This window comes from Echinops telfairi, unplaced genomic scaffold, assembly GCF_000313985.2.
Source record: "Echinops telfairi isolate 266 unplaced genomic scaffold, ASM31398v2 ScPeMD7_7424;HRSCAF=8462, whole genome shotgun sequence".
In the NCBI taxonomy this organism is placed as follows: domain Eukaryota; kingdom Metazoa; phylum Chordata; class Mammalia; order Afrosoricida; family Tenrecidae; genus Echinops; species Echinops telfairi.
The window spans coordinates 93501493-93528989 of record NW_022111324.1 but is presented as its reverse complement, the minus strand read 5'-3'; the positions used below and the strand labels follow the sequence as shown (position 1 = coordinate 93528989).

At 44.2% G+C, this 27497-nt stretch overlaps 1 protein-coding gene across 2 annotated transcripts in view; it reads right to left on the bottom strand.

The window, feature by feature from the left end:
- The window catches only part of GCNT2 (glucosaminyl (N-acetyl) transferase 2 (I blood group)), a 73112-nt gene that overhangs the window by 29142 nt on the left and 16473 nt on the right, over positions 1-27497 (bottom strand). Inside the window, exon 1 of one of the 2 annotated variants that reach the window (XM_004712189.2) lies at positions 12605-13796. The exons of the other annotated variant lie outside the window; for it this stretch is intronic. Within the exon in view, the coding sequence (XP_004712246.1) occupies positions 12605-13529 (925 nt within the window). The 5' untranslated portion in view covers positions 13530-13796. Of the gene's footprint in view, positions 1-12604; positions 13797-27497 lie in introns of those variants that run through there. 2 annotated transcript variants of the gene reach the window in all.

Below are 27497 nucleotides of genomic sequence, written 5' to 3'. Positions count from 1 at the left end.
TCATTCATAAAGAGGTGAACCTTAAAAATATTGTGGTGAGACAAGTCTGATCTCAAAGGGCAAATATTAGATGAACATACACATGAAATGTGTAGATTATCTCAACTCCATCAAGACAGGAAGTAGGTTAGAAGTAGCCAGGGAAGAGTGGGCCATAGGGAGATACTGTTTAATGGGTACTGCATTTCTGGAGTGATGAAAAAAAAAAGTTTTGCAAATAGATTATGAACGGCGAGGGTTATGAATGTAATTGATGCCCCTGAATTTCAGACTGAAAAACAGTTAAGATTAGAACTAGATGGTGTCCAGCTACTATTAGGAGCTAGAAACAAGGATGGGGTGTCCCTCTCCTAAGCCTGGAGACCCCCCTACAGAAAGCTGGAAGCCATAAAGGCTAAGGGGCATGCGCCAATTCAAGCCCCAGCCAGGTGAGCCCAAACTAGGCCAGGTGGGCTTAATCCAGCCAATGGGGTCAACCAATACCTTCGACCACGCCTACCAGCTGAAGGCCCCAAGTACCGGAACCTTGAGACTGTGAGGCCCTTCGGATTTCTTCTCTGCCTTCCGCTTAACTGTGCCATGGTCTCTCTGGCCTCAGGCTACCACATCTGGGTGCTCAGTGACTATAACCTCAAACTTCTTCCTTCCTTTATAAAAACGTACTTGCATCACAAACCAGGCTTCGCTGTGAATTCTTTCTCATGCGAAGCCAAGATCAGAGGTACTTCCTACCCGAGAAACTTAACGCTACCACTACTAACCATTCAGATCAGGCACAATAACAGACAAAATGAGAGAAAAATGTGGAGTAGAACCCCAAATGCCTAAAAACAGAACCAACAAACAAACATACACACACCACCACCAAACAGCAACACAGACTTACTAGACCAGTGGAGACTAGTCTCTCAGGTTATCCCTGAGGTCATCTTTCAGCTAAAACTAACAGATGGGCGATGGGCTCACAAAATGAAAAGCATCGCCTGTGAGTACTGTGCTCTTTAAGAAATCATCTGCCTGAGCCCCGAGTGGAGAAAATTTATTTAACCGTCGAGATGAGAGTATGAACAGGGAAACAAGATGCAGGAAAATGGAACAACTGAAATGGAAATATTGCACATATTTACCTGCTGTGCAGAGTGGAACCCACGTCAGTGAATAACTTGTGTAGACCGTTTTGGATGGGAGCCTAAACTGCTGTGTAAACTTTTACCCAAAGCACAACAAAATATATATTCTTAAATGGTTAAGATGGCAAACTGAGCTTGAAGATGCTATTCCTATCCTCCTTGTTTTCAAAGGCATGCTCTTCTAATGGAAAATTAGGTATTTCACAAAAGTAAATTCGTTTGTGATGGTTTGAACTGTGCTCCCCTCTAAGATGTGTTGTAAATTTTAACTTCTCTGCTAGGAGTTGTAATTCCATTTGGGAATAGCTTGTCTTTATTATGCTAACATGATAGGGTGAGTATAGGGTGTGTCTTGAGTCCATTGCTTTTGAATGATAAAAGATTCAACCAGCGAGTGACAGAAGCAGGGGGTGGGGGGAGGGGGAGGCTGCCCGGGCACAGAAGCTCAATGGGACATGGACTTTCTTCGGAGGAGACCCGGAGACCTTAAGAGCTGACACCCTACATGAAACCATGAAGATTTCATCAGTGTAGGAATACCAGGCCACATGTAGGTTTTCTGAATATGTATTCCTATTAATACAGGGATAAGCCCTAGGTTTTCATTTAATTCTCGAAACAATCTTGCTCAGTAGCCTCGATTAGTGTGACTGTACAGATGAAGAATGTGAGGGCCGGGTGACCCAAGGTCCCCAAATTAATAGCATCAAAACTTAAGTTCCTCAAGTCTGCCTCACTCCAATCTCTGGTATTCTCTCAACCACAGTCAGCAGCTCACTGCTTTCATGGGGCCGGCCATACGCATCCAACACCTGAACTAATAAGGACACCATGAAGCTTTTCCTTAAGTAAATCTTCTTTTACACTGGCAACTTACTTATTTTTATTTTTTCCCCCATTCATGGAGAGCTTCTCGCTGAAAATGGACAGGACCAACATTTGTTACAAATCTATAAGGTGCCAACCAAAAAAATAAAACTCACTGCCATCAAGTTGATGCCACCTCATTGTGACCCTGTAGGGCAGGGCAGAATTGTCCCCGTGAGTTTCAGAGACTGTAACTCATTATGGGAGTAGAAAGCCCTGGTGGGAGTGGCTGGTATTTCAACTACTGACCTTGCAAAAGCAGCCCAACAAGTAACCACTACATCAACAGATTTCCTGTAAGGTGTCAGTATCTGTAAAAGGTGGTTTGTCGACAGTTTTTAGAGCGTGGTCAGCATCAGCAAGGGCACTTGTTAGAATGACAAATTCTCAGGCCTCCTCCGTCCAGACCTGCTGAATGAGAAACCTTGGGAGCAAGACCTGCTTTTTACAAGTTTTCCAGGCGCTTCTGAGGCATGCGCAAGTCACAGGCCATTGTACTATTTGCATTGATACCCATAACTTCCTCATGGCTGGTACTCCTAACTACCCCGATGTCATAGACAAGGAAACAAGCCAGAATCACATAGTTGGCAAGTGCTGGAAAAGAGCAATTACAACCATGTTTGTCGGGCTCCAAAGCCCTCTTCACAAAATCATGGAGTCTCCAAAGGGGATTCAATAAGATTCTTCTTTGTGGTGCAGAGGGTAGGGATATGTATGTTAATAAGGTAATACACATGCTAATTTTATTATTACAGCTATGATATACATAGAACATCTGATCGTTTTAAAAAGACATTGAAACACTATACTACATTTTGTTTGAAACAAGAAAAAAAAGATAACTGCTACTTCTAAAGAAAGCAGACATGCTTGTATATATTGGTAAAGAGCCCTGGTGCTTGGTAGGTTAGGCATTAGTTTGCTTACTTTAAGATCGAAGAGTTCAAGTCCATCAGCCGCTCCAAGGAAGAACAACAAGGTTGTATACTCCAAAACATTATTTCCCCAGTCCTAAGCAGCAGTGGTTATGCTTTGGGCTGTGATTTGCATGGTTGGCAGTTCAAAACTGCCAGCAGTTCCTTGGGAGAAAGATTGGGCTTTCTACTCCTGTAAACAGTCTCCAAAGCCCAGAAGGACCAGCACTGACTCGATGGCAGCAAGTATAGTATGGTATAAGTGGTGCCTACATTATTCCTATCTGTTGGGATTAAATTCATGTACATTCCACAGCATGGGCATTCATCAGTGAGAATTATATTTACACTTCTTTAATTACTCATATCCTATTTCTCTTGTATAATGCTAGTGATTAGGAACCGAAAACTAAATAAAGACAATGCTTTGGAGTTACTTCCTTTGCAAGGAAGTAAACTGAAAAACCTAACTCACTACCATCAAGTTGATTCCAACTCATAATGGCCCTGTAGGATAGGGTAGAACTGGCCTGTGGGTTCCTGAGATTTATACATCTTTAAAGGGAGAGCTCCGGCCTATCTTTCTCCCAAGGAATGACTGGTGGGTTAGAACCGCTGCCCTTGCTGTTAGCGGCTTAAGGTGTAGCCCACCACACCACCAGGGAGGATAGAATGTTTGGGTTCAGTTCTCCAGTGTGGAAGACCTCAAATGTAACCAACCGCACAGCCAACACCGAGAGGCCTCGGCAATGACTGTGAAGGGCTATCACTTTTGTGAAATTTGCTTATGTCAGTTCCTGTCCAGCTTGTCTAAGGTTTCCCCACCAGGAGCCCAGCCCCTCCTGATGTGCCCTGTCAGTCTAGGCCCTCAAAGACAAGGTACACAACACTGTACATGATCGAGCTTGTTCTTGGTCTCTTCCCAGAATGCTGGTCAGAGAAGAGTCTAGAACCCTTCATCAAAGAAGTAAATGATTACAGCCAAATAGACCCAAATCAGTGACACAATCCTTTGAAAATTGTGCCCAAGTCCGGTCTAAAATATGTGCTCTGGTGGCACTATCAAGTAAGCATTGGCCTGCTCACCACAAAGTCCGGGGCTCCGTCCCACTAGTTCCCCTTGGAAGAAAGATGAGCCTGGCTGCTCCGGAAAGGATTTACAGACCGCCTCCGAGACTCTACACAGGGTTGCTGTGGGTCAGAATCCACGTGATAGCAGTGGAGTCCGGGTTTTATTTAAAAACTCAGATCATTTTAAAAACTGTTAAATGACCCACACACGGAAGCATCTATGTATGAAATGTCTCCACATCGACCAGCCAAATACCTTGTGGGTTATCCTTCTGTGGCTGGCCCCAGAAGGCAGGTTTATTAGAGATAATGAACTCCTCATGACAGTCATTGAGACAGGTTTCTACCAGTCTATCACTGTGTGTAAATCTTGGCGATAGGTATAATCGGTGTGACTGAATGTATCCTTTGTGGTGCCAGAAACTGAATTCTAAATTTGAGCCAATGTACAGAGAACAAAATGCAGACTTTGAAAAGAGACTGGGGTTGGTCCAGCCACACCCACGTTAATACACTGGTAACCTTTCTAGGGAGAACACTTAATTGGGTGTTGACATTTGTTGAGGGAGACACCTGGAGAAGTGTTTCTGGTTTCTTGTTATTGTCCTTTTGTTATCGTTCATTCCCATTTCCTTATAGTTCTCCCCTACCCACAAGCCAGAGGCTAAGGAGCATTTGAGATGGCATTAGGTCAGACAGTCCACGACAAGAAGTCCCGGAATGGCACTAACAGCAGGCTTGAGCAGGTGCCAAGTTTGTGGGAGAAACTCAGACCCGATGCAAGTAAGGCTTAAACTAACTCGAGGTGTCCCAATATGCTTCCTTCTGTGGGCACCAGGTACCTGATGGCATGATAGGCCCAGGTTGGCTGGCTGCCACAGGAGCCGATTTTTCTAAGGAAGTGTTGTCCCAGGAACTCTGGTGATTGCTAATACAGGGCTTCCTTCCATTTACTGGATTCATTTTGTTGCCCTGGCTGTGGTAGAAGGATACCTGAAGCATGCCTCAGCCCATTGTTTCTCTAATCTTTACTATCAAAAGGCACCTCCCATCCCAGAGGCAGGACGCTTCTTTCTTTCAAGTTTGGATCATGATTTGGCACCAGCCTGCCCCTCCAACTGTTCTATCCACTCCCATTTAGCACACTGGTTGTTTTGGGGGGCCCGGTGGCACAGTAGGTTAAGCACTGCACTGGTAACTGCATGGCAGGCCTTTGAAACCACCATCAGCTTCTCCCGAGAAAGGTGAGGTTTTCTAATCCTGTAAAGATTAACAATCCCAGAAAGCCATGGGGGCAGCATTCTACCCTGTCCGGTAGGGTTGCTATGAGTCAGAATCAATTCAGCACTGAGTTTATGGTAGTTGTTTGGGTCATCCCGGCAACTCCCGCAGGCAGAAAAGGGATTCCTCTGTAATTTTCCCAGAAACAGATCGCCAAGGTTTTTCTTTTCTACATCAGCTAGTGGGTTCCAACCTTTGACCTTTCAGTTAGCACAGTGGTTCTCAACCTCCTAATGCCGCAACCCTTTTATACAGTTCCTCATGTTGTGGTGACCCCCAACCATAAAATTATTTTCGTTGCTACTTCATAACTGTACCTTTGCTACTGTTAGGAATTGTCATGTAAATATCTGATATGCAGGATGTATGAACATAATTAAACATAAACATAAAGCATAGCAATTAATCACAAAACAATATGTAATTATATATTATGAGATATTTATGTCTTTTCCGATGGTCTTAGGTGACCCCTGTGAAAGGGTCATTCGACCCCCAAAGGGGTCGCAACCCACAGGTTGAGAACCGCTGAGTTAGCAGTAGAGTTTACCAAGCGCCTTATTCAGCATCCTAAAAAACCAAGCTCACTGCAAGTGTGCCGATTCAACTCATTTCAACTCTATAATAGAAATGGCCCTTTGGGTTTCCGAGACTTTAAAAATCTTTATGAGAGCAGACGACTTCAACTTTCTGCCCTGGTGCAGCTGGTGGGTTCAAGCCACTTACCTTATGGTTAGCAACTCAATGCATAGCCCACTGGGACACAGAGCTCCATAGAGCAGACTCACTGTGGGACGCAGAGAACACCACAAACCTCACATGTCCCAACCTTACGGGGCTCAAACATCAGAAGGAAGGGAAGACATTCACCTAACCCACCCACTGCCATCAAGTTCAAATGCACTGCCCCAGAGTTCATTCTGATTCAGGGTGGCCCTGTGGGGCAGAGTAGAGCAGTCTCTTTGGGTTTCTGAGCTTTAAATCTTCACACAATGAGACCGCCTCATCGGTCTCCCATGGAGTGACTGGTGGGATCCAGCCTCCAACCCTGTGGTTGGTAGTGCAATAGGGAACCCACCATGCCACCAGAGCTCCCATTCTGGCACGCAGAAAGTTTTTAAGACCCTATATCCTTTTTTTTTTTTTTTAAGTTTAATAAATCATTTTATTGGGGGCTCTTGCAGCTCATAGCAATCTATATATCAATTCTATCAAGCACATTTGTACATATGTTGCCAGCATCATTTCCAAAATGTTTTACTTCTACTTCAGCCCTTGGTATCAGCTCCTTTTTCCCCCTCCCTCTAACCCCCCTACACTTAGGAATCCTTGATAATTTATAAATTATTTTTATTTTCATATTTATACCATCTACTGTCTCCCTTCACCCATGTTTCTGTTGTTTGTCTCCCTGGTGGGAAGTGGGGGGTATTGTACATAGATCATTGCGATTGGTTCCTCTTTTCTCCCCCAACCTTCTCCCTACCCTTCTGGTATTCCTACTCTCATTATTGTCCCTGAGGGGTTTATCTGTCCCAGATTCTGTGTGTCGAGAGCTCATATCTGTACATTGTGTACATGCTTCAGTCTAGCTGGATTTGTAAGGTAGAACTGGGGTGATGAGAGTGGAAAGGGTGGGGGTGGGTGAGGAAGCATTAAAGAATTAGAGGAATGTTGTGTGTTTCCTGGATGCTATGCTACACTCTGGCTGAATCGTTCCTTCCTTGTGACCCGGTGAGGGGATGTCCTATAGATGAGCTTTGGTTCTCCATTCGGATCCCTCTCGTTTGCATTGAAATGGTTACTTGTTTTGAGTTTCCTGATGCCTGATCCCATCAACACCTCATGATCACACAGGTTGGTGTGCCTCTTCCAGGTGGGCCTTGTTGCTTCCCTACAAGATGGCCGCTTGTTTAACTTCAAGCCTTTAAGACCCCAGATGCTATATCTTTTGATAGCTGGGCACCGTCAGCTTTCTTCACCACATTTGCTAATGCACCCATTGTATCTTCAGCAGTCGTGTCAGGAAGGTGAGCATCACAGAATGCCAGGTTAGTAGAACAAAGTGTTCTTGCATTGAGGGAGGATTATAGTAGAGGCCCAATGTCCATCTGCTACATTAAAACTTAATCTATAAATAAAAGTACATAGACATATGTCCCTATTGTTATATATTAATATATTTACAGATGTACATGCAGAGTTTGATCTTTCTCCCCTGGATCAGCTGGTGAGTTTGAAGCTCCAATCTGTGGTTAGCAGCCCAATGCTTATCAAACAGCACCACCAGGGCACCGATTCACCTTACAGTTACTGACAATGCAATGCGGGTGGCAGTGGCACAGGGCCTTGAGAAGAACCTGGATTGGAGTACCTAACTATCTGGGAAGGAGAAGGGCAGGTTATCAGAGAAGGCTTCCAGAGGACGTGACAACCTAGGTTGGTAACAAAGTAGAGAGGGCAACCCCCCCAAAACCAGAATTTATTTATTTCCAAAGCTACGTATTTAAATTTACTTACAGAACAACCTTATCACCTTCAAAGTACTCTCCATCACACTTAATACATTTGTCAAGTCTGAGATGCCATTCTTGGAAACATTTTTCAAACTCATCTCTGTTTGGATGGCTGACAGCACCTCCCTTATTTTTTGTTTTGTTTTCTTTCTTTACCTCTTCTACATTGTCTAATCGCTGTCCTTTCATGTCCCTCTTCATTCTCAGAAACAAAAAAAAGTCACATGGCGCGAGGTATGTGGGGCAAGAGAGGCATACTGTGCTTTGCCAAAAACTGGTGCAGAGAGATGGTGCAAAAACTGCTGCATGAGCAGGTGCCTTGCTGTGGTAGCAAAATCTGTCCCGTCTGCCACAGATCAGGCCTTTTTAGTCTCACACTGCTTTGCCGCAATCTTTTCAGAACCTCCAAATAGAAAGCTCGATTAACTGTCTGACCTGGTGGAATGAACTCCAATGCACTATCCTCCTCACATCAATAAAGCAAATGAGCATCATCTTGATCTTTGATTTGACTTGATGAGCTTTTTTGGGGCGAGGTGATGATGGCGTCTTCCACTGGCTTGATTGATGTTTGCTTTCAGGGTCTTAAACCACAAAACCATGTCTCATTACCAGTAATGACCTTGGAAAAAAAGTCTGGGTCACTTTCAAAGCATGGCATGTTTCTATCTGATGTTCTTCTTCCTGACCAGTCAGAACCCGTGGCACAAATTACATAGCGACCTTCTCATTCCCAAATCTTCCATTAAAATTTGCTGAACCGAGCTCCAAGAGAGCCCAGATAATTTCCCCATCTCTTCAATGGTCCGTCGTCATTGGTCACCGAGCACAAGTGAATGAATTTTGTCGACACTTTTGTTGGTCCAGGAAGTTGACAGATGTCCAGAAAGAGGTTTGTCATCAATCGACATTTCACTTTTTTGAAACAAGAAAACCACTTATACATTTGAGTTTTTCCTATAGTGCTGTCCTTGTAAGCTGTGTTCACCATTGCAAGTTTCTTTGGCATTTTTCCCAAGCAGGAAATAAAATTTCACAGCCATCACAAATTGAGGTTTGAGTGAAACTACTTTCAAAAAAAAATTCACTGTGACCAGAGAGAACCTTTCCAGGTGACACCACCTGGTGCACTAACTCAGACCGAGTTGTTGGATGCTCACCTTGTAGGAAAAATGTGTACTACTATAAAAGCCCCACTCAGTGGAGCTTTTTTCCACTTTTTTTGAGGGGTGGGAGGGCATCCCTCATATCTACAAGGGAGTTCCTTACCTAGAGAAGATAGGAAGGAGATCCCAAAGATGCTATGAGAGAATACTGGTGAAAAGAAAATTGCAGAAATGTCAAGGAAAATCCAGGCATTTGCTGGATCATCTTTCTAGACTGTTTTTGCGGCACTGAGAAAAAAATGGAATGAGGATAGAGCGATGGGCAGAGCCCAGGTTATGGAGGGCCATTCGGGCCACACGATAATGAGAAGTCACTGCAAGGGAACAGCAGGCTCTGGGCCCTTCCTTCTACCAGCCCATCTGAAAGTCATGTCTACTTTCCCCACTGCTGGACTCTCCACAGCCAAGGTCCCTGATAGCTTTGTCTCATGAAATTTCTGAGATCCAAGTGGTACAATGCTTTAGCACTAAGCTGTTCACCGGAAGGGTAGCAGCTTGGACCCACCCATCGGCTTTACAAGATAAAGATCTCTCAATCTGCTCCCGTGAAGGTGACAGCCAGCCAGGAACCCTCACGGGATCCCCGGGAGTGGAAAATTATCATAACAGCACCTAACAACAACAACAAAGTTTAAAAGGCTTCAAAGAAAGGAAGACTTGAACTTTGGATGAAAAATAAATTCTGCATATAATTTATATCAATAAAGAACTCCTCTTGTGGTATGAGGGTGCTTCAAAAAAATTTATGGGGAAATCCCATCATCTTTTAATTCTATTTATCCCCCACAAACTTTTAGAAGCTGCTCTTTTTTTTTTTTTTTTCACTCACAGACAATTTGGCGTTCTGAAGAAGGGCCACTTTCCCTCATCTTTTTCTGTGTATTTTTATAATGAACCTGGCTTTCCAAATATGAACCGTAATTGGTCTTACTGTCTATCCAAAAAAAAGGTTTTTTTTGTTAACATTTGATTAAATAAGTCTGGTCTAAACACTCCTGAATAAAATACTGTAGAGGAGCCATGTTGGTGTAGTGTTTGCACATTGGATTGCAATCTGTATGGTTGGCAGTTCGAAACCACCAGCAGCTTCTTGGGAGAGTCAGGGCTTTCTCCTCCCGTAAGTAGTTATAGTCTCGGGAACCCACAGGGAGCTGCTAGGAGTCAGCATAGACTGGATGACAGTAAGTTTGGTTTGGTTTGGGTGGCATGGTGGTTATGAATTGGGCTGTGAGCAAAAAGCCTAGCAGTTCTAAACCACCAGCCACATTCTACTCCCATAAATAGTGACAGTCTTAGAAGCCCATAGGGGCAGTTCTACCCTGTCCGATAGGGTCGCCAGAAATCAGAATCAACTCGACGCAGTGAATTTGGTATGGGCAGACTCAGGATGAGGATGGACTTGCACCACCAGTCTTTGGGTTTACCGCTAAGGGAGTTCATCATTTGTCCCACCCAGGACTCCTTGGAAATATATCCAATAAACATTGGCTGGTGATAGAGAAGAGAACTAGGGAATAGAGGTGTGAGGCAGACTTAATAATTTTGCATAATTTAACATTTTGGAATCATGAGAGTATGTTCCCTATTTTTAAAAAAACTGACTTAAAAATAAAATCGGAAGACATATCTGATGGTAAGATTTCTCAGGAAATTATCTTTTTTTAAAAAGAATAAGGATGGGGAAAAATTAGTGCCAAATATGCTCTTACTAGACATTCATAAAAAATTAATACTCAACCATTTAATTCCCAGAATTTAAATATCATGCAGACATGTTTATACCCAGAATAAGGTAGCAAGTACACAGAATAGTGAGGGACTGATGGGCTGAAAACACGAACACCAGCATATTCTATTCTTTTTCGAAAAGTGTCTTCTTTATGCTGCGTGAGAATGAGGTTCTCAGGACCCTTCCTGTTCTTGTGCTCTCAACAGTGGCTGAACTCAGGACCTACACCTCTTTGCTTCCCCAGCCCCAGCCCCTAATAACTTTAACTGAAGGACACTCCCATTTCCATGGGCTCAGAGAAGGAACAGCCACATGAAAACTCTTCAAGGTGGGAAACAAGGAAACTGGCATGGAATGTAAGCTGGATGGTGGCAATCAATTCTGGCCAGGTTGCCTTACCCTGACTTAGCTGGCACAGCAATTCTGCTATGCCCCAGCCACACCACACCCCACTCCCAATAGCTCTGTTAGCTTCCTTTCCAGTTCAAACCAAATACATGATTCTTCCTTCTTTTCCTGGTGGAAGAGAGGAGCTCACACTTTGGGACCCACAAATCTAGGATCAGATGCCAGCTTTGCCTCCAAACAAGCTGTGCAACTATGAGCACATGCCTTCAACCTCTGGAAACCTCATTTTCTTCATCTGTACTTGCAGATGTCCCTGGGTGGTACAAACCATGAATGTGCTTGTGGTTGAGTTCACCAGAAGTAGCCCAGAAGAAAGGCCTGGTGACCCACTTCTGGAAAATCAGCCATGGAAAACTCTTACAGTGCTCCTCCAACATATACAGTGTTGTCCAGGTGTGGCCCAACGCCATGGGAACTGGTTTATTTGTCCTTTTTGTTTTTAAGTATGACATCACTTTCAGTGGTGAGTGTCCCTTCAATCAGCTATCAGGTGTGTCAATGATACCACCTACACTCAGGTGCGGGAAGTTATTTCAAGTAGGGCAGGCATATAGAAAACACCCTCACACTGGGCCAATACCCAGTATCTGCATGCTGGTGCAATAGTGACAAAGTGTCTGTGGGGACATCAGCACCTGAGATAGGTCACAGGTCACACAGGCATTCTCTGTGAAGAAACCCAGTTCTGAATCAGAAGGAGTGTGCGGTGCCTTCCGGTGCCTGACATACTTTGGAACTCTTCCCAAATACTCATAGACAATTGGAAAACTTCAAAGTACCTAAAAACAAGAGTGTGCCAACTGGAGCTGCTAATAGCAAATTGTGACTAAAAGATGAGAATTCACTGTGAATCAACTCCAGCTAGAATTTCTCTTTTTATTTCAATTCACTGTTGCCCACTTCTCTAAGTAATAAAATATCAGACTAGATTTACTGAGCTAAATTGAGATCTGAGAATTGCTTTCAAATTTTAGACTAAAGACAGTTAAGCCAGTAAGAATAAGAATCTGTCAACACCCCAAAAGATTTCAAAGGTTCTAAAAACAGCCGGTCTAACAAACATTTCCCACCACAACAGCTCCGTGGACTTCCAGCAAATGTTGATGGCATCACTCATGCATAACAATCCTTTCAAAGAAGAAACACTGCTATTTCTAGAAGGCTTCCTAAAACGGTCAGTCTCGTTATGTCATAGTCGTGCTTGTTCAAAACTACTAAAAGTGATCATTCAAAAGGCCAAGTGAAAATAACAGTTGATAATAATGTGGTTCACAAAGCAAAGAGCTACTTCTGTAGCTGTTCTTATACTTGTTAGATCACAGTAACCCACAGGTCCATAGACAACAGAGGTTGCACTAAAACATCGCTACAAAAAAAAGCAACCAAGTGAATCATTTGATAAGCATCTGCCCCTACACGCGCCCCCAGCCGCAAATGCATTCGTTCTCGGAGGAACAGAACGCTAGCAAAGTCCAACTCATTGGGAAAAGAGAAAATGGGAGCAGACACGGGTACTTACCTGGAATCCTATTAAGCGTCACCCAGAAATGTTCGTCGGGACTGTAAGTATCTTTAGACCACTGCAGTAGATCAATGGCTCGTTTGTCGTGAAAGATAAAATTGACAAACTCTCTGGTAAGGGCTACGTAGGCTGTGCCAAAGTAGATGGTCAGCTGATGTGGAGGGGAGGTTTTCAACACCTTAGTATTTTGCACAAAAGAGCCGTGTTTGCCTATGTACTCTCGGTGGACATATTTAGTCCGCTTAATTGCATGTTCAGGGGGCAGCACCCCTGGAGTGATATTTTTCCCTTTAAACCCTTTCAGATACTGAACGATCTCCTTGTTGGTTTTCAGGGGGAAATCTTGCCCACAGGTGTTGATCACGTACTTCCAGGGAACCTCCGAGGTGACCAGGTCTCTCATGCAGTTCAGGTCAGCCTGGAGCCTGGAAATTCCTGCATAAACTACAGGCTCAATCTTCGAAGCAATAAAAGCATTTTGGAAGCAGCTCAGTAGTTGGCCCACAGATTGCTTAAACTCGGAGGGGGCTTTTTCATCTACATGGATGCAGTAGACATTTTGGGGCATATAGACAGCCCTGAAGAGCCTCTCAAAAGTGTTAAAGTCCTTGTGGATGACCATGACATACGCCAAGGGGAATGCAGCTTCTTCTTCGGACAGAGAACTGGTGATATAGTGGCTCTGGGTCAGGTAATCCTTGCAAGAGACAATTCCCAACGGTGATGCTAACGGCTTTCCCCACAAAAAGGAGGACTTCCCTTCGAAGGCAGAATCACAGGCATGGATTCGAAAATACCTTTCACCGGAAATATTCAGCTTCTCATAACTTTTTGGCAGGCTTAACTGGCTATTGTATAATATCACAAAAAGTGCTACGCTGAACACTGTAACAGCAAAAAGACAATACCTCCAAAAGTTCATTCTTTTCACTTCCTCGGTCACGAACTCTCTCTCTTCGGGGACTGAGAAATGACCTGTCCCCAAAGCCACAAGTGTAAAAGGTTGCCCGTCTTAAACGCTGGCAGAATCTACAGGGCTGGCTCTCCCCGTGCCCTTCAGTCCTCCTTCACTCTCGGTTCCCAGGTCTCGTCCATCCTGTCCATCGAATTCGCAGGCGGTGCGATGCTTTTTCCACCAACCCGCCCGGGTCGGGAGTCGCCGGGCGCTGTACCCTTGCGGCCGGCTGAGCAGTCGCTCAGCTCTGCACCTCTGGCGCGGCGGGCTTCCACTCCCGCAGCCCTCCTCATTTGCATGCGAGACGCCATTGGCTGATGTGTGCAGATTACGTATTGGAATGGAATGACAGCCAGCCCTTCTGCCCGGAGCCGACTTAATGCAGCTTCACCCCTACCTGCCCCCCACCCCCGCCCCTGGCGTCAGATCTCGTCCTATTTCCCGTCTGCCCTCGCGCTTCCCCTCTGCGATCAGTCTTGCCAGAAGTTCTCCTTTCTCTGGTGGGTGCCATATCCTGCAAGGGATCTTGGAAACCACACCCCTGAGCGCATCTGCTCCCCAACTCTATTTCTCTTCCTGTTTTTCTGCCACTTCTTTTTTGTGTCAGTGTTTTCTCCACCTTCTGGGCACGCAGGTACTGACGCAGAGAAGAATGGCGCGCACCTAAGTGGATCACCAGAGGTCCGCGAATCTTGCTGGGTGTGTGGTCGGTGTTTGCGGGATTCAATCAGACGGATCTGATGCAGTGGCGCTGCGTAGCCTGTGTATGTCCGTCTGTGCAGGCTGTGGCAGAGGGAACCAAGAATGACACCTTTATGAGCATAGGATGGGGAACGGAATAGAGATGGAGTGCCTTGGAGCATTCAACGTTCGTGTGGATGGCTTCTAATGAAATAAACGCACCTTGGTGTGTGCGCAGGAGAGAAATGTGATAGCCATCGTTCCCGAGGAGGCCAGGCGAGGCTGGTTCCCCTCTCACGCAGCAAACCTCAGATAACTCGAGCTGTTGACGCTCTCTGGTCTCTAAGACATGGAGTGCCCAGTTTTAGGCTACTCTCATGACCGATGCCAGGTTTGAGCCCATGGTTGCTATCTACAAGGTCGGTAGTTGGAACTTGCCAGCTGCTCGGAGGGAGAGAGATGAGGGCATCCACTCCTGTAAAGATTAAAGTCTTGGAAACTCAAAGGGGCAACTCTACTATTCTGCCCTACAGAGTCTCTGAGATGGCAATGAGTCCACCAAACAGACTGAAACCGCCCCATAGGATTTCGATTTCCTGGGCTGCAATCTTCTCTCCCTTGGAGCTGCTGCTGAGTTCAAGTCGCCAGGCTTTCATTTAGCAACCATGCACTTGACCATAAGGCAAACCACACTCAGTGCCATCGCGGCGATTCTGACTCACCGGGAATGACCCGATAGGTCAGGGTAGAATCACCCTTGTGGGTTTCCAAGACTGTAACTCTTGACAGGAGGTTAGAAAGCCTCATCTTGCAGAGCGGCTGGTAATTTCGAACTTCTAACCTTGCAGATCACAGCCCAACATGGGACCACTATACCATTAGGGCTCAAATCCCACAAAATGACTAGCTGTGTGACCCGGGGAAAGTTACTCAACTGCTAAGTCTGGCTTTTCATCTGTGGAATTGTAATATATTTCATTGATAAGTCATATGAAGGGTCTAGCAGAGATCTCAGCAGCGACTGTATGTTGTATATACATAAAACTCACTGCCATTGCTGAGACAGACTAGCAGAAGAAACTCCATTTTTATAAGATGCTAAGTAGCTTGCCTGTTCCTCCCTCCCCTCTCAGAAAGTTGACTGCTAGTTGACCTGCCCGCTCTCCCTCCCCTTATGGGAAAGTCTCTGCTGGGGATTAATTTTAGAATGTACTCCCATGTTCCCAGGTTCTGGACACTACAGTTAGTTTCGATTATTCAATATGTCGTTTGTTCTGATTCAATATTGTTCCCTTGGATGTTGTGATCTGAATTATGTATTTAATCTTGTCATGAGAACCAGAATGTAACCACATAATCTTGTTATGGTAACCAGGATGTTATCATCAATTTTTATATTGTTTCTTTTAGGATAAGAAATGTACCTTGTAATGCATGCTAACCCTTCTGTAACTGCTTGTACCACCCAGAGAGGACACATCTTCTTGAGGTTACAATTAATCCATTCATTTTGCTTTCTGTTTCTGTTCATGCTTGCTTGAACCTTAGACAGGTGATAAATGAGGTTTTTGGCCTTAAAGATGAACTGAAATGTGGACTCGGGACTGCAATCAAAGACTCACTTTTAGATTCTAGCTGTCCAGTTATAACCAAAGACTCTTCTAAATGATGAAGACATTATAGTGGCTGTCATTTATTCAAATCCCAAACATTGAGTTGACTCCAACTCATAGCGATCCTTTGGGCAGAATAGAACTACCCTATGTGCTTTCAAGGTTTTACATCTTTATGGGAACAGAAAGCCTCCTCTTTCTCTTTCAGAGTGACTGGTGGTTTCAAACTGTTGACCTTGAAGTTAGCAGCCCAACGTGTAATCCACTATACCACCAGGGCTCCTTATGTCCAGTAAGCACCTAGTATATGTTCAATACAAATTAGCTGTGTCTGTTCCACACTTATCTGTCAATCTGTTGTACTGTGGTAGCAAGAGTGTTGCTCTTAACGATTTGCCATTTCAAATACAAGCAAGGGTTACTGATGGTGGACAGGTTTCAGTAGAGCCTCTAGATCAGTGGTTCTCAACCTTCTTAATGCCGCGACCTTTAATACAGTTCCTCATGTTGTGGTGACCCCCCAACCATAAAATTATTTTCATTGCTACTTCCCTGTGAAAGGTTGTTTTACCCCCAAAGGGGTCACGGACCAACAGGTTGAGAACCACCGGTCTAGATTAAGACTACAAAAAAAGGCCCGGTCATCTAATTCTGAAATTTAGCTAAGGAAAACCTATGGATCACATGAGCCCTCTAGGTTGGAAGGTAACCATGGACATTACTGCAAGCAATTGTGAGGCTGGCACAAGACTAGGCAGTGTTTCTATTGTGCCTGGGTTTGCCATGCATCAGAGCCAACTTGATGACAACTCACAACAACAAATATTGTTACTGTAGTCTAGGTTTGCCTGTGAAAAAATTACCCAACACTTCTGACCTCTGCCAGTGAACTTAATTTTTATTTCAGTTCATAGGAATAGAGCAATGAACATTGATGGACTTTTTCAACTGCTTCAAATGGGCTTATTAGTTCTCATGATGTATTCCTCATTTCTTTCCACATTGCTGCCCCTGCTTCACCCCCAGAAGAACCAGAAATGTGGCTGTGTGCAGGGAACGTAGGAAGAATCCATCTCGGTGCCTTCGCTGCCCCTGCAGTCTTATTAGAGGCACACCCTTGTCTGCAAAACATCCTTGGCAGACACACAGGAAGATGAAGTGGGAGAGCCAGGGAAGCAGAAGGCTTTCAGTGCAGGTTCAGTTTCTCCCTCTATCTCTCTGTCCCTCCCTCCAGGCCTCCCTTCTCTCCCTCCCTCTTTGCCTTAAAACCTGATCTGGTGGATGGCCAATGCAAAGCCCACAGACAATCTTTCATTGTGATTCCGTCAAAACAGATTACAAATTGGGAGACTGCAACATTACTTTTAGGTAAAACGGCAGTCTCCACAAAACCAGTGCTATAAAGTCTGTCCTTATTTACAATGGTTTAGATGAAGCAACTGAGATTAGATTGTGATGCCCTCTTATTTTAATGACTGGCCTGGTGGTAGGTTTATTTTGCCTCGTTTCTGTGGTAACTGAGCTGACATTTTATTCTGGCAAATAATTGAGTGGGGTAAGCTACTAACTTCCATCCGGGATATTTTTTTCTACTCTGTTCACTCTCACGGGCTTGTGTTAGGTGCTGTCGAGTTGGTCCCTATCCATAGCAACTCAGTGTACAACAGAACAAAACATTGCCCAGTCTTAGGCTACCCTCATGAGCACTGGCAGGTTTGAGCCCACTGTTGCACCTACTGTGTCAATCCATCTTTCTTCCCCTCCACTTTTCCAAGCATGATGTCCTTCTACAAGTCTGGCCCCTCCTGAGAGTGTGTCCAAAGTGCATAAGCTGAAGTCTTAGCCTCTCTTAGTGCTGAGGGGCATCCTGGATATTCTTCCTCCAAGACAGACTTGTTTGTTCTTCTGGAAGCCCATGACAGAGCTAATATTCTTTGCCAACCCCATAATTCAAGGGCATCCATTCATCTTTGATTTTCCTTAGTCATTGCTCCACTTTTGTATGCATATGAGGCCACAGAAAATACCATAGCTTGGGGCAGGTGCATCTGAGTCATCGAGTTGACATCTTTTAAGACTTTATAGAGTTTTTGCAGCAGGTTTGTCCAATCAATGTTACTTTATTTCTTAACTGCTGCTTTCATGAGCATTGATTATGAATCCAAGTAAAATGGAATCTTTGGCAACTTCGACATTCTCTGTTTATCATGATGTTGTTTTTGGTCCCTTGTTTCCCTTGAGGCTGTAGTATAATCCAGACGGAAGGCTTTGCTCTTGATCAGTCATGCTTCAAGCCCTCCTCATTTTCAGCAAGCAGGCCTCTCTCATCTGCATATCGAAGGTTGTTAGTGAGTCCTCCTCTAATTCTGACGCAGTGTTCTTCATCTGGTTCGGATTCTTGCACTGTTAACTCAGCATGTAGATTGAGTGGTGAAAAGATACAACCCGGACACACCCCTGTCCTGATTTTCAACCATACAATATTTCCTTTTTGAATGACTACCTCTTGGCCTATGTACAGGTTCTGCATGAGCATAGTCAAAGGTCCTGAAACTCCTCTATTTGTTATAAGGTTATCCATAGTTTATGGTCTACACCAGGGGTCCTCAAACTACAGCCTGCGGGCCACATGCAGCCCGCTGAGGACATTTATCGGCCCGACGGGTGTTTTTGCCCCGTTTGTGGGTTTTTTTCAATCATTATATTAGGGCCATTCATTTTTTTACTTCAAAATAAGATATGTGCAGTGTGCATAGGAATTTGTTCATAGTTTTTTTTAAACTATAGTCCAGCCCTCCAATGGGTCTGAGGAACAGTGAACTGGCCCCCTGTTTAAAAAGTTTGAGGACCCCTGGCACACAGTTGAATGCCTTTGCATAGTTAATAAACATAAACACCGTTCTGTTATTCTCTGTTTTAAGCCAAGATCCATCTGAAATCAACAACTTACTTCCATTGAGTCAATGCTGACTATAGGATAAGGTGGAAGTACTCCTGAGTTTCCGAGACTGTAACTCTTTAGAGGAGTAGAAAGTCCTACTGTCTCCAGCAGAGCAGCTGGTTGTTTTGAACTGCTGACCTTGCAGTTAGCAGCCCAACGCATAACCACTACATCACCAGGGTTCCATGGACATCAAGAAAGATAGCTCTCATTCCAAGTCCTCTTTTGAATCCAGGTTGATTTGCTGGCAGCTCCTATCAAAGTACTACTGCAGCCATTTTAAATGCATTTCAGCAAACTTTCATATTATATTAACAATGCTGTTCAATAATTTCTGCATGCTGTTGGGTCACTTTCTATTTGGGATGGGTACAAAAATGGATCAGCCAGGGCTTCCATATTTCTTGGCATAGAGCTGTGGTTCTCAACCTTCCTAATGGCACGACCCTTTAATACAATTCCTCATGTTGTGGTGACCCCCCCAACCATAAAATTATTTTCATTGCTACTTCATAACTGTAATTTTGCTACTGTTATGAATTGGGCGACCCCTCTGAAAGGGTTGTTCGACCCCCAAAAGGGGTTGCGACCCACAAGTTGAGAACCACTGGCCTAGAGGAATGAGCACTTCTAGCATTGCATCCATTTGTGGAAACATTTCAGTTTGTATTCTGTCAATTCCTGAAGCTTTGTTTTCCACCAATGCCTCAGTGAGGCTTGGACTTTTTCCTTCAGTACCATCTTTTTAAAAAAAATCATTTTATTGGGGGCTCATACAACTCTTATCACAATCCACACATACATCCGTTGTGTCAAGCATATTTGTACATTTGTTGGCATCATCATTCTCAAAACATTTTCTTTCTACTTGAGCCCTTGGTATCAGCTCCTCATTTTTTCCCCCTCCCTCCTCGCTTCCCCCTCCCTCATGAACCCTTGATAATTTATAAATTATGATTATCTTGTCATATCTTACATTGTCCGACATCTCCCTTCACCCACTTTTCTGTTATATGTAGATCCTTATAATTGGTTTCCCTTTTCCATCCCACCCTCCTTCAGGACCATCTTATACTACCTCCTGAGATGGTTGAATGTCCATCAATTCTTTTTGGTACAGTGACTCTTTGTATCTCTTCCATCTTCTATCTTCGTTGGCTTAACACAGTCATTGAGTGGCCCTTTTGTGTTACTCCATGCCTATCTCTGCCCCAAGAAAAACTTTGCAGTCATAAACATGTGGGCAGCCCAAGGACTACAGCATACAGCACACAATCAGCTCAGTGAAAACAGCAAATCAAAGGGCCGGCTATCGAAGGATCGCTGAGAGCACTGTGGAATCTGCTGTCCCTTATAATGACTTAGTTCTCATTACCTTGACATGAGGTGAGTTCCACTACAGCTGGTTCAACAAAGGAAAGTCCCATGAATGCTTGTCATTGGACAGAGCTGGAGTAGAATCAGGGTCTGACTTGCTCCCAAGGTCTTCTGTTTTTCTATCTCACCAGACTGCTTCTTTCTGCATAATTATTAGCTATTGAATCAAGGCCATGCTTTGGGGTTTTTTTCAGTAATGGTTCAAAACATTTACCAGCAATATGACAACTTCCACATTTACAATTCATAGCATAGATTACATTTTTTGGGACTGTGTAAGGCAACACTTTGGTTCTGTGGCCTCATCTGCTCCAAGATTATGCCATCCTGATTTCTGTCTGTGACGTTAATTATCGCAATCTGGTAACTTTGAACTACTTGGCCCTAAATGAGACACAGAAAATATAAGCAGTCCCCAGATTATGAACGAGCTCCTCTTACACCTGTCTTCATGTCAAATATGTATGTAAGGTGCGGCAGGTACTTACAGATGTTATTTTTCCCATCAGTCAAATGTTTGTCTTCGTATATAGTTACATATTTTACCTTTTGTGCATTTCAAAACTTTTCAATTCATGAGGTGTTGATGGGCTCAGGCATCAGGCATCAAAGACCCAGAACAAAAAAATCATATCAATGTGAATGAGGGGGAGGGTGGAGTGGAGACCCAAAGCCCATCTGTACACAATTGGACATCCCCTTACAGAAAGGTCACAAGGAAGAGACGAGCCAGTCAGGGTGCAGTATAGCACCCATGAAACATACAACTTTCCTCTAGTTCTTTAAGGCTTCCACCCGACCCCACCCCACCCCTCCCCACTATCATGATCCCAGTTCTACCTTACAAATCTGGCTAGACCAGAGCATGTACATGGGTACAGATAAGAACTGGAAACACAGGGAATCCAGCACAGATAAACCCCTCAGGACCAGTAATGAAAGTCATGATACCAGGAGGGGAAGGGGAAGGTTGGGGGAGAAAGGGGAACTAATCACAATGATCTACATATAACCCCCTCCCAGAAAGACAGACAACAGAAAAGTGGGTGAGGGGAGACATCAGTCAGTATAAGACATGAAAAAGTAATAATTTATAAACTATCAAGGGTTCATGAGGGAGGGAGGGTGGAGGAGGGAGGCAAAAAAATGAGCTGATACCAAGGGCTCAAGTAGAAAGAAAATGTTTTGAAAATGATAATGGCAACATATGTACAAATGTGCTCGACACAATGGATGGATGTATGGATTGTGATAAGAGCTTTAAGAGCCCCCAACAAAATGATTTGTTAAAAAAAATCTTTTCAATTATGATGGTTTCCTTTTCTTCGATGCATTACAAGCACTTGTGTTGGATTTATGCTTTGGAAGCGTGCTTACGAGGGTACATAAGAGGAAAACTCAAGCTATGGGTTCCCAAACTTATTTGGCCCATCACCGCCTTTCAAGGAAAAAAAATGTACTCCACCCCCCCAGGAAATTAAAAACATTTGTACTGTAGCACATAATCCAGGATCAAGTGTAGGTATTTGCTTTTGCAGCCTCCTTAGGTTGTTCTACACCCCACCCCCCACCATAGGTGGTATCACACACTTTGGGAAAACAGATTTAAGCCAAATTCAAAGTTACACACCCAACAAACACTGTGTTCCCAGCAACATGATCCGACTTAAGAACGCGAACAGTGTCTCCTTCCTCATGTCTACAAACTACTGGAGCGGCATGATGTTTTCACGCATATCACAGAGATGTCTGTGCCTCCGTTATTCTGACCATTGCATTTAACTCACTTTTAAAAATGTGACAGGCCTGCTAGAAGGTATGTGGTTCTCAAGTACAAGATGTCTGTTAGCTTGGGACTTACTGTACACAAAAAAGATCTCTAAGTTACCTAATTAGTGAGCACACCTATTATGCTGGGTTCACTCATTCCAATGTGTACACACAGGTAAGGCAAAGTAAGGGCACAAAGGGAGCCAGTAGAGACAAGGCAGGAGAAGAGGGCTGGTGAAATCGCCAGGGCAGCCAACGTTTGGCCAAGGCGTCCTGGACCTGCGGAGGGTGGCGGCAGGGAGGAGCCACTTCTCCATGGCTGCATTTAGTGCCATACTGGGGCCTGGGCAAACGCTGCCAGTGTTGCCATGGTTTAAGAGGAATGGGAAATTGAGTTTTTCTGGATATTCTCTCACTTTTTAAATATTGTCAGCTAACAAAGCTCAAAAACATGATGAAAATACACACACACTGTCCCCACGGTGACTGTCGTCATCACTACCTTTGGCTTAAGCATCAAAGTTCATGTACTTTGAGCTTGACGAGATCTAACCTATTAACCCTTCATTTAGGCCCAATCATAATTCATTATTTCAGATCTAAGCTGACAAGTCACAAATTAGGTGAGGCATGTAGAACTGGTAGATCTAGATACCCCATTGTCCACAAAGGGCCCCCCCTTAGTTGGCAGTCTGACCCCACCTCGCAGAGCAGTGGAAGGCAGCCCTGCCGATCTGCTGCCGTACAGAGTCTAGTCAAGGAAACCCTCCGCCGACACGCTGCTCCGCAGTAGATGGGGTTGCCTTGAGCTGGACGTGAGTCAATGGTAACAACTTCGTTGTTGTTTTTAAGTGATCAGTGTACATGGTTAACACTCCCCACCGCTAACCCAAATATGGGAGCTTGGAGTCCAACCAGAGGCACCACTGAAGAAAGGCTTGGCCCTTTAATTTCGGAACATTAACCACTGAAAACCAGGTGCAGGGCAGTTCTACTCTGACACCACGGGGTTGAAGTGGATGCGCTGGCAACTGGTTTTCGATGGCCTAAGAATAAAGCAAGCTCATGAAAAAGTCCCAAAGGAGCCCGGTGGGAGACCATTCGGCGCCACTGCCATCAACACTGTATAACCAACGGCCCATTTCATGACATAAGATCAGCGCTTCCAGGGTTTTCAATGATGAAATCTGTTGATACCAAGCCAGGCCTTCTGTGAAACTGGCCACGTGTTAAGCGGTAAGTGAAACGTAAATGTATGACCCTACACAAATATTCTGCATATTCTCTTTAAAAATATATTCTTGAAATGGCTATCCAAAATAGTTTTTTAAATTAACGTTTTATTTTTTGCACAAAAGCATGGACTTTAATAAACTTTGAAAGTCACAATTGATAAAACTTTTGCCTTGAAAATGCTAGACCAAATGTATACACATGATTTCACATCTGATCTTAGTCCTTTTATTTTGTTCCCTGTATAGGGTCAGGTAGGAAGTAATTTTGGTTTTGTGGGCCCTCTTTAAGAACTGCTCGGCTGTGCTTTTATATCGGGATAGCAGCTCCAACTACATGTACACAAATGATCATGGCTGTGTTCTATACTGACTTGTTGACATTTCATAAAATAGCTTTGTTTTTGCCCCCAGCATTTAAATATATTAAGCCATTTTTACCTGAAGGGTAGTACAAAATTGGGCCAGATTCAGCCTGTGGGCGATACAGTTTGCTAGTCCCAGTTCTAGATTATCATCACTCTCCTTCAGACTGAGGTTTCCTTGAAGTCGCCCACACATTTTTTATCCTCCCAGATGAAGAAGCGGTGAAATGGGGAAGAAAAGGATGTTGACTCCCTGGAGCAGCACAGGGAGAAGGAGAAGCGGGAAAAGGAGGAGGAAATAGGTTCTGTTGGTAATTGCCTCATGGAATAACAGCCTCCTTTGCCAGGAGTCCTGGGGAGTAATGGTTATCAGTTGGCCTGCTCATGGTAAGGCTGGCAATTTGAAAACACCAGCCACCCTTCAGGGAAAGGTTTACTCTTGTGAAGAGTTAGAATCATGGAAACCCAGACGGGGCAGTTCTACCCTGTTCTATAGGGTCATTATGGGCCAGAACAATTCCACAGCATGAGTCAGTCTGAGTTGCCCTGAGACCATAAGAACTGGATGGGGCCCTACGATCATTTCTGAATTAAAAAAAATTTTTTTGATCAAAGATTTCATAGATGAATCCTGACTGAAAAGGGGGACATGTAGAACAGGATCCACACCATTCATGAACTCCAAGCCTCTGGAGCCATGAAGACTACGTGACTCCCCAAAACTATCCCCCTGAGAACATCTTTAAATCTTCAACCAAAAATATCCCTGAAAACTCATTCTAAAATGGAACAATTATTTAGCTTAACTAGTGAAAAGGGTCTGCCTTGAGAATTATGCTCTTATAATAACTATGGGACTACATTGAGAGTATCATTCAAAAGATTAGATTGGAACTTTAGAAGGCAGTGAATTTAAAAGGGTGAGAATGATTGCACAATTAAAAAAAATCATTAAATTGGACTTGTAGAAACAGTTAAATCAGTATGTGTTTTTTTTAATGTATATTCTTAACAAGAAAAACAAATGATTTATTTTTAAAAGCATGCTGATCACACCTCATGCCCACATGAAGCTCCTTTATATGCATTATTTGGGTTGCAATGCAAAGCACCAGGAGCCCTGAGTTAAGCACTGGGCTGCTAACCACAAAGTGGGCAGTTCAAACCCAGCACCCTCTCCAATGGAGAAAAATGAGGCTGTCTGCTCCTGTGAAGCTTTATAAGCAGATCTAATCTGTCCTACCGGGTCACTATGAGTCAGAATTTATTTGATGGCAGAAGGTGGGGGGGGGGGCGGTTAATTCAAAGCACAGAAGTTATAAAGGGCTTAGACAAGTGGCTCTCAACCTTCCTAATGCCATGACCCTTTAATACATTTCCTCATGTTGTGGTGACCCTCAACCATAAAATTATTTTCATTGCTACTTCATAACTGTAATTTTGCTACTGTTATGAATCGTCATATAAATATCTGATATGCAGGATGTATTTTCATTGTTACAAATTGAAGATCATTAAAGCATAAAAACAATATGTAATTTTGGTTCCTAAGACCATCGGAAATATGCGTTTTCTGATGGTCTTCGTCAACCCTGTGAATGGGATCATTTGACCCCCAAAGAGGTCGCAACCCACAGGTTGAGAACCACTGGCTTAGACAAATCATTTCGACTCTTTGCCTCAGTGTGCCTTCCTATAAATGGAAGCAATGGAAGTTCCCTCAAGGGCTGAGAGGATTCAATGACACGATGTTCATGAATTAACATGCCTATACAAGGGACCACTGACCCTTGTTTCCCCAGGGCCGTCGGGAGCCAGAGCTTCTCCGGCCCATCCCGGGTATTCTGGGGCAGTCTAATGCTGCTGTTTTTGGTTGGTTGCAGGCCACAATGCTGCCCTGGCTTCTTTTCTTTTCCTAGACATTGGACACAATAAGAGCACTGACCTCATCGGACAGTCTTAGGAACTGAGATTTAAGATAGTTTATATAGGGGAAAAAAGGGGGTTAGAACAATGCCTTGCACACAAAAGTCCTCAGTAAATCTTAGCCATCTCTCTCCTGACAGCAGTTGGCTCACGCAGGACCCTCAGCAGCCTGCCCACCTTCCTAATTACATTAGGAAAGCAGAACAGCTGTGCAGGAGGGGGGGCATTCTGCCACCTTAAAAGTGAAGTTCCTGCTGGACCCCAGAAGCCCCCACATTAGCAGAAGCACTGTTGGCCTCTTTCCCACCCCAGCAGCAAGGGAATGGCCCTGGTTCCTGTGTTCCCAGTTGCAGCCTCTTGAGCTTGTTTTTCCCACTGCACCTGGCCTAGTTACCTTTTCAGAAAGCATGCCTGACAGAGCACACCACAGAAAGTCATGACCGAGAACCATAGGGTTAAAACCATAGGCTCTGCAGCTGGAGACTTGAGTGTGAATCCTGGCTGTGCCACTTACTTTGTGACCCTGAGAAAGTGCCTTGGTACTGTACAAGGGGGCTTAAAAAGGTTTGTGACAAATTGAATTAAAAAGATGGTGGAATGTTCCATGAACTTTTGTAAGACGCGTTAATAGAACAGTTCCCCAATATTTGAAAAGGAAGAGTAAGAAGCCTATCCCAGGAGTGGAAGGTCAGTCTGGGTAAGGCACCTTCTCTGTGGGGGGAGAAAGGGGGTGGCCTTCGTAGAACCCACTGTCTTACCCTCCTTCCACAAACCTGCTGCTGTCTAGTAGACTTGGGCTTATGGTGACCCCAAGGGCTGGTACGTGCCAGAACTGAACCACAGGGTTCTTCGGGCTGTACTTGTTTAGAAGAAGCACCAGGCTTTTCTTCTGCAGGGCTGCTGGGTGGGTTTGCATGACCAGTCAAGTGCAAGCTGCTTGCACCACTCAGGGACCCACCTTCCCCCACCCCAGTCAAATGATGTGTTCTACTTTTCTAGCATCTGCCTTGGAGTGCAAAATGTTTTACCCCACTAGGGTAATTTCTCAAGCCCCCAAGCAAAAAAACAACAACATTCAAACAAAAAATTATCTTTGGCTGTAACTTTGTTCGTGACAAGGAATAGAATAAGAAACTACTTGTCTTTTTATGCACTTTTTCTCTGATTTCAAAGGTCTTCTCTGAGGAAAACAACAGCAGCCTCATTGTGATTCAGACTCAGACTGACTCTATAGGTCAGAGTAGAAGTTGGTCTCCTCGAGTTCCCAAGAGTGCAAAGCTTTATGGAAACAGACAGACTGCCACATCTCCTATGGAGCTGCTGGAGATTTGAACCACTCACCATTTGGTTAGCAACTCAGTGTGTGACACATTGCGCCACCAGGGTTTCTTCTCTGAGAAAGAAGATGGCAAATTCATAAAGAAGGCCTTGCATCTTCAAACACCTAGAAATTATTGGGTACCCTTCTCATGCAAAAGGAGCCCTGAATTGCACCCGATCTGACCCCACCACAACGAGGCAAAACACTAAGGGCGTGCAACAGAACAGCAAAGGGAGCAGAGCAAGGAAGTCCCAAGGGAATACCAAAAATAGACTTTGGGGCCAGGGCATGGCACCCTATCAGACTTGACCAGAAATCACACCTAAAAGTCAATAAATAGACATGGAACTATTTACAGGCTTTTTTTTTTTGTCATTGGTTTTTTGTTGTTGTTTTATTTTGTTACACTCTGTCTTGTTTTTCTGCATATTATTATCTCTGCAGGTCTATCTAGATAAGATAGGCAGGATAAACAATCTGGAGGAGAAAACAACGGGACCCAACCCACGCGGTTCATGGGGGATATGGGAGAGGGGGACGTGGGGGAAAGGAAGTGGTGTTAACAAACCCAGTGACAAGGGAACAACAAGTGATCCAAAATCAGTGGCGAGGAGGATGTGAGAGGCCTGAAAGGGCTTGATCAAGGGCAATGTAACCCAGATGAATTACTGAAACCCAAATGAAGGCTGAGCATGATAGTGGGACAAGA